The sequence below is a fragment of the Montipora capricornis genome, chromosome 8, assembly GCF_036669925.1.
Source record: "Montipora capricornis isolate CH-2021 chromosome 8, ASM3666992v2, whole genome shotgun sequence".
Classification (NCBI taxonomy): Eukaryota; Metazoa; Cnidaria; class Anthozoa; order Scleractinia; family Acroporidae; genus Montipora; species Montipora capricornis.
In genome coordinates this window covers 25,723,548-25,731,231 of record NC_090890.1, presented here as the reverse complement: position 1 = coordinate 25,731,231, position 7,684 = coordinate 25,723,548, and the positions used below count along the sequence as shown (strand labels likewise).

General features: G+C 38.6%; 1 protein-coding gene across 1 annotated transcript in view; it reads right to left on the bottom strand.

Moving 5' to 3' along the window:
* Positions 1–6,468: 6,468 nt before the first annotated feature.
* Positions 6,469–7,684, bottom strand: part of LOC138060506 (uncharacterized) — a 2,026-nt gene continuing 810 nt past the window's right edge. Inside the window, exons 4-5 of the mRNA XM_068906307.1 lie at positions 7,673–7,684; positions 6,469–7,582 (exon numbers count right to left, since the gene is read on the bottom strand). The exon at positions 7,673–7,684 is cut by the window's right edge and continues 48 nt beyond it. Coding sequence (XP_068762408.1) covers positions 7,453–7,582; positions 7,673–7,684 — 142 coding nt within the window. The 3' untranslated portion in view covers positions 6,469–7,452. The remainder of the gene's footprint in view (positions 7,583–7,672) is intronic.

The following is a 7,684-nucleotide window of genomic DNA, read 5'->3' as shown; positions in this document are numbered from 1 at the left end:
AAGGACGATACTTCAAACAAGATGCGCTCCAACACCTTTAGGTGTGGACATTTCCCCCTACTTTGTTACGAGAACTTATTGCGATTACGGTGTTTTTTTTTCAACGTGTCGAGGCACATCGAAAAACCAGTTGAGCAAAAAGCACTTATTCGCTTGCATTTAGAGCAAAGTAAACAAACAATCAACCTTTTCTCTATGTCCAAAATAGTACAGAAAATTGTTTTATTAATTCCAGTTGACAATAAAATTCGAGTTTAATTCCTGAACTCAGGAAAAACGATTAAACCAAACCCGTTTAAAATTACGCATCCACTTTAAATAACGCATCCGTGAAAAAACAAAACGGTTTAGTGCCCAAGGAAAGAATTTGTGTAGTAACCTCTTCACCAAGTTGAGCTATTACTGGTATTCTGTTTGGTCGTTGTCGCTTTTACTCTCCCTTCTTTTTTTTGTTCTAGTCATAGGTCCTCCAGGCATCATGCAACCTTATCAGACCTTCTAAAGATATGGCAAAAATTGCAATACAGAGAAAAAGGAAGCTCTAAAAAAATTAGAAAAAAACACTCAGCTTTAAGTTATATCCCTCCGATGTTTGACTTGGATAACTGCATAGCCACCAGTGTGGACCACAGCTATCATGATATGTCAAAGTTGAAAATTTTCGAAAACCGTTTTCCACCTGAAGACGAAAAGCGTTGACCGTGTAAGAACTATAGTTGACGTAGTATGGCCGTGTAGCCGCGTTGAGCCACAGAAAGCGCGCAAAAAATGAAACCTCGTTTATGTTTAGGTACGTTAGCCTGGATTAAGCCTGCAATCCAATCGAAAGACCAGTACCTAGTCAGTGGTCAACTTAAAAAAAAAAAAAAAAAACAAAAAACAGCTGATCTCAGTGAGCTCTAAGCTTGAACCCGGAATATGGTCACGTGATACTGGTCATCGGATACCTTGTTTTGACAGGTGTCAATTGATCATAACATGGATGTCCAGTATCAAAGATGTCTACTGCAAAAGTAGCGTGATACTGGTCACATTGGCATACATGGAGGGGTGGACGTACGTACGGACGTACGTATGGACGGAAGGTCGATGACGTCATGGCTATAAAATTAGAAAATTAAACGAGGCTTACCTGTAAGGTGAAGTTTGATTGAAATTCTATGAGTCATTGGTCAGGAACGTAGGAGTCATGTGAGATAGAGTGCGCGAAACCGGAGCTTGCAGTCTTTAAAGGAGAGATTGTGAATTGCCACACAAGGTTATTCACAAGTTCATTAATTTTGAAAACCCCTAATTGCAAAAAACAAAAAATAATATATTATTTACACAACTTGCATTTAGCAAAGGCTAATCGAGGCGAGTTGTACCTACATAACGTGAAGTTGGGTGGGTGAAAACTCACTTATAAATAGTTTATAGGGTGAGGACGTGACTCCTATGTTCCCTGACCAATGACTCATAGAATTCCAATCAAACGTCACCTTACAGGTAGGCCTCGTTTAATTTTCTAATTCTATTTCGTCATTGGTCTACGTCACTATGAAGTCACGTGAGACTTTAAAGCAGTGTGGAAATGAAACAATTGAAAGGCTATACACAATATAACATTTCATTGACATAAAAACTGTGGGATACAAATTGTTCCCCAAATTCTCATTACAACTTAAGGGTTCGTTGTAAAACTTCCGAAAAGTAGACTCTCTTTGCTCATACTGCAGACTTCATTATAGTGTACAATGACGTGTTGTCAGCATCTACTGCTGATGTAGATGTAGAACGAGTACTGTGTGCTCCATAAACAGATACAGTTATACCTGATCTTGAAAGAAAAACTCTTATCCATCTACTAACCGAGTCCTTGTGCACTTCTGTTTCTTAAGGTATGTTTAAGGCATCGTACAACACACAAGACACTGTCTGGAGAGTAAGGTTTAAAAAACGTTGGTTCCTGGTGCTTTCCAGTTGAAGAGTTTTAAGTAATGTGGATATCTGAAACAATACATGATCATCACTTCTATTTATAGCAATAATTTAAGGCTGTGAATTGTCTGACAAAGTTGCCCTGAAAAGTAACAAAGTTAACACACATTTCAGGGGAGGTCCTCGAGACTCATTCCATCGTTATCACCCAGAGATTTTATGCATTGTAGCACATCATCAATGTTCCATATATTTTTTGATAATGAGGCAATATGGGCCTTGACTCGAAATAAACCTTGTAAGAATCTTGTTACTAGAGGATGGTGGCCAAATGAATGTCGTGGTAGGAAAACCACAGTGGAGAGAACACTCCTTGAGGTGTTAATGTACTATTAGAACATCCATCCTTGGACAGTGTATAAAGAAAAAATCAATACCATCTGCTACAGTAGCAGTACCTCAGTTCCCACCACGACAAGTGGCATGCAAGGAGCTGGAGTTGTTTGTGAATTGGATGCATTATTTCTGCACGTGCTGGTAAAAACAATGTTTGAGCCATCCATGGGTAACAATAGAGCAAAAAAAATAACATTTACATAAGATGTGGCCATTTGGCCAGTTGGAACAACTAGTATGCCAGTTACTTCAAATTCCTCACTGTATATATTATGGAAGGCTCTTAGAATAATACAGAAAGGTGGAAAAGGATAAAAAAGGCTCCAGGATCAGGTCTACATGAAACATACTTCTCACTGGAAAATTAAGTCTAGAGGCAAGTAGATCGTTATTGGCTAATTCCAAGTCAGTTTATTACATCCATACAGAGGGAACCTGTCAATACACCACTGTTTCCTTCCTGATAACCGGGATTTTCTATCAGCTTCAGTATTTTATTTCCTAGGAATATGTGTACTGGTAAGTGAGAGCTAAACTGTGTGCTGGATATACTGTTTTCAAAGGAATGATAGGTGCAAAAGCTGGAGTTTTATAACCATGAGGTTAATATGCTTCCTGATAGTAGGTCCAGAAATTACTTTTATGCAAACAGGGCAGCAAGTATTTCAAATAATTATCATGCTGAGCTTCTTCTGGGTCAAGTTCCCCCTGTTGAGTAACCATCAACATTGCTCCCCAAACATTTAGAGATGCATCTGTGGTCACTGTTACTGTAGGTTGTCTCCATGGTTAATTACATTCTATACATTGGGAAAGACAATCCACCAGTTTATGTCTGATATGGCCTCAATTGAGATGGTCATAGATCCATCAAAGTTAAAGAACAGGAAGGCTTAAGAACATAAATTATATAAAGTATATAAATATCCCACAGGAAGCTAGAGCAATTTTTGTAAAATTACTTGGACATGGTGCCAAGCCATTTGGAAAAAAAAAAAAAAAAAAAAAATATATATATATATATATATATATATACTTTCCTTCTTACATTTGTATATATATATATATATATATGTAAGGCATACAACCTTCCAAATAGTGCTCATTTTTAGATAATGGTGTGTGGTTATTTTATGGAGTGACTTAAGATTTAAAGCCATGCGATGGGTTCCATCTTTATGAGGACTAGTAAAGATCGGAGAAATATACTCCCCATTTCATGATCACAAGCCACAAATACTCTTGTCATGCAGTAGATTAGTTATTTCTGACTCAACAGACTCTGTTTAAGCCTCTGAGAGGCTAGCATGAATTAAAGCCCTATTCTGACAGGGATAAGAAAATCAAACTTTCAATCTTTTGACCGACGCTGTTTCAAGAATTTCTGGGTCTGAATTTCTTTTCTTGGCGTAGCTCTGATTGTTGTTTTTGACGTTTTGACACGTGTAGGGACGGCTCTTCCCTAAAAACAGGATTCTTACTCGGAACTTGGTGGGTTGGATCTCATGGACTGACAAACTTTGCACAATGAAACCATCCTTTCAATGTCCAATGTCCTCGTGTTCTAGAAAATAACAGTTAACATTTGGACCCTCGGGAGACCACACCTGTGGCAGAGAAAGGCGAGACATGAGATCTGCATCTACGTGTGAAATTGTATTTCGGTACTCTATCTTGTAATTGTAGGACTGAAGAAAAAGAGCCCAACGTTGTAGTCTTGCAGCTGCATGAACAGGTACTGGACAGTCTGGTCCCTTAAGGGTAAGTATTGGGCGGTGGTCAGTTAAAATAGTAAAAGGCCTGCCGTAAATAAGGTACTGATGAAATCGCTTCGGGCCAAAAATGACACTGAATGCCTCCTTCATATCATATCATCATATCATATCATCATATCATACACCTTTATTCACCCTCGGATTTTTAGAGTAGCTTGGTGTAGCTAATATCTCCGAGCATTTACCCTCCCAACCATGATACACCACAGAAGACAGACCACGACACCGGGAACTACATGCCCTGCTCTTTGCGACAAGTGTGCGGGTTCTTTTACGTCCCACGGGATTATGAACATTGAAGGGTTATGAGACGGGACCTCCGGCTTATCGTCCTTATCCGAGAAGACTAGAGAGTCTAACCATTTGCAGATGTAATTACAAAGGCAGCACTTTCTCCTCAGTTAGTTAAAGACCCTAAGTGTTGGTCAACCAACTGAGCCACCGGTGCGCGGTCTAGCTGTGAATAGTTTTGTTGTGCTTGCGTCAGAGTGCAAGATGCAAAAGCAATGGGGCGATACTGTCCATCAATGCAGTGAGATATCACGGCTCCAGCACCATAGGAAGATGCATCACATGCCAAATACAGAGGCAAAGAATCATCATAATCAACCAGAGTTTGTGAATTTAATAACAACTGTTTTGCCTTCACAAAAGCTTCTTCTTCTGTTCTGGTCCACCTCAAAGGGACATCTTTCTTAAAAATGTTATTCAGTGGGGCTAAAGCCGTAGAGTAATTTTTTAGAAACCGTGAATAGAACATTATGAGTCCCAGAAATGATTGAAATTCAAAGATGTAACATCTAGATCTGTAGGTCTGGAGGCATCACAGACTGCTGCCAACTTCTCATCAACATCTGCACAGGAATTATATGTTAAGCTGAAATCTCCACAAATACGCACTTCCTCTGTTTCAACTATGACAATTGGGGCAGCACAAGGGAAAGAAGCAACTCTGTCAATCACACCGTCACTTTACATCTTCAACAGTGCAGTTTCAACCTTAGATTACAGTGCATATGGAACTGCCTTGCTTTGTGGAATTTGGGCTCTTTGTTGACCATTAAATCCACTATTGGGCCATGGTAACAATATTAGGGTTTACGGGTTAACTGGTGAATTCGACACTAGATTTCGCTGGAAAAACCGATATCACACTCATTCCTTTGTGATTCGTGCGATCAGTCGGTTTTTCACGTGAAATTAACCGTGGAATTCACTAGTTAGGCAGCGAAGAAAATGTTACATAATTAAGCAATATCCGGGAAACCAAAAGGCGGACAGTTCAAGAGCCTTTATTTTCACTTATCCTACAGCCAGTAAGAATAAACAAGCCGGGAGCTCTGCTTTTAGGCTTGGCTAAATCTATATATTATGAAACCAATTACTTCTTATCTAATTTAAGACTAAACGTATGGTTGATAGCAAATCTGGAAAAATTAAGGATTCTTCAAAGCCTTCTTTTCTTTCACATCTTCTAGAAAAAAGGCTCTCTTGTGCGTGCGCAGACTTTTTGAACTGGAAAGAGAGACATTTCAAACGCGTATGTTTCCTTTGTTTTGAGTGGATATATAACTGCCTCCGCTTTGATCACACCCAAGAAAAATACTGCTATTATGAATGAGATGAACTTTGGTCGAAAAGATGCTCTTTTGCGCTATTGTTCCTTCAGAGAAACGCAGCGTTCTAAAAGCAGGAGTGCCGTTCTTATTTACCTTGAAACCTCCAAGGAGTTGTAGAGAGCATTGTTTAAGGGTTTGTTTAAAGAGATTTTTATGCCGCAAAAGTAGATCGGTTAAATAGTTTTTTTTTTTTGTTTTTGTTTTCGATTTCCTCACATACCTCAGATATCCTATGCTGTAACAAATAGTCTTGAAAAACTGATCATCATGATTCGCAGCCATGATGAAAGTGATAGATACAGCAACTCTTATCCTGTCGGAGAAGGCGGTGAAACACATTATAGAGAGACATGTCAAAAAAGCTGTGACAGCTTCACAGTTCCATGAAAATATTGATGTGACTGCATTAATTCTGGAGACGATCACAGAGTTGGAGCAGAGAAAACGGGAAGAGAACGAGAGATTGCACCGCATCCGCCTATGAAGGACCAAACTGTGCCTAAAGGAGCCGTTTTTTTTTTTTAAAAGGTATCAATTAACGAGCAAGGATATGCTGTGATGATATCCCAGCGACCAGATCTTTTCATCATGACAAGATCCATTTCATTGGTATCACAACCTCCTAAAGATTTTCCAATACTGTACCCTATACATGTATTAATATCAACGTATCGAACTTTAAAGGCGCTACCAGTTTTCGGTAGTATATCAACATAAGGCACCAATTGGACACACCCCTGCAGTTAAAGGTTGTTAAACTTGTCACCCTGAGAAGTGTTTTCTACCAATTTATTATGGACATTGGTGAAAAGAGATATTTTCCTGCAATTTCAGTGCCGAAGGTGGGAAAGTGGCCCCCTAATAAGAAAGACTATCAATATAATGACAAAATATACATGTAGGTGGAAAATTGTGGGAAAAAGGAATATTTATTTAATGCAAAACCATTTGAATGAGTAAATTACCATGTATTATTGAGCTTTGGGAATGCTGTTTAAGCATGTACGGTATTAATTTTATATTGCATATATTTATCAATTTGAGCCGTACAGTAGTTTTGTCATATGCCAGCAGCCGTTTGTTTACTTAAATGGGTAACAACAAAACAGAGGTCACTGGTCATTGCTTTACCTATGCATGAACAACCCTAACCTTTTACCAATGATTTTGTTTAGGCTTAATTAGGCATACGTTTAGCTTTATTGAATGTTTAGAATTCTTTCTGTATTGTTAAAACAATGACATGTGACTTGTGTCCTGTGTTTTGTAATTGCCTTTGTACTGAACCAAAACTGTCAAAAGGAAAAATATTAAAGTGCCACTATGATAAAAATCACTTCTCCTTTTTCTTCACATTTTGAAAGCTTGTGTGTTGAGCACTCGAAATTCAAAGTTTTATGCAGTGATTTCAAGAGAGAAATACTTATGGAGGGCAATTTCTTCATTTTATGGCCTGCCTTACTCGGTATGGTGGATTGAGGAGAAAGTGACGTCATTTACTCACTAGCTAGAACTGCAGGGTGTGAATGTGGCTTAGTTATTCTGCAGAACACACATTTGATAATCTCAAAGTCAAAAACCCTGAACAATACTACTTAAGTCAAACACTGTAAACTATTTGGAAATTGGGACCCAGAAAAAGCCTGTGAAGGGTCCCCTTACTAAATGTAAACCTAAAAAGTATTTACCTAAATAATATTTACCAATTGCATTCTTGCTGAAACACAAATTTGAAAAACTTTCTAAATTGGGTCTGGGAGAATACTCTCTGGCTTGTGAAAAGACTGTCGGATACTTTTTTTGTGCCTTGCTGGCAAGTGGGCTCGTCCTGTCACAAAGATAGAGCTGTCTTCCCTTGTATTAGGTCTCAGCCTATGGAGACGAAGAGGATGTGTCCTTAAGTCCTGGTCTTCATCAATTGCTGGGTAAATGTCAAAGGAAGTCAAATCTTCATCTCTGTACCTCTCATTTAGA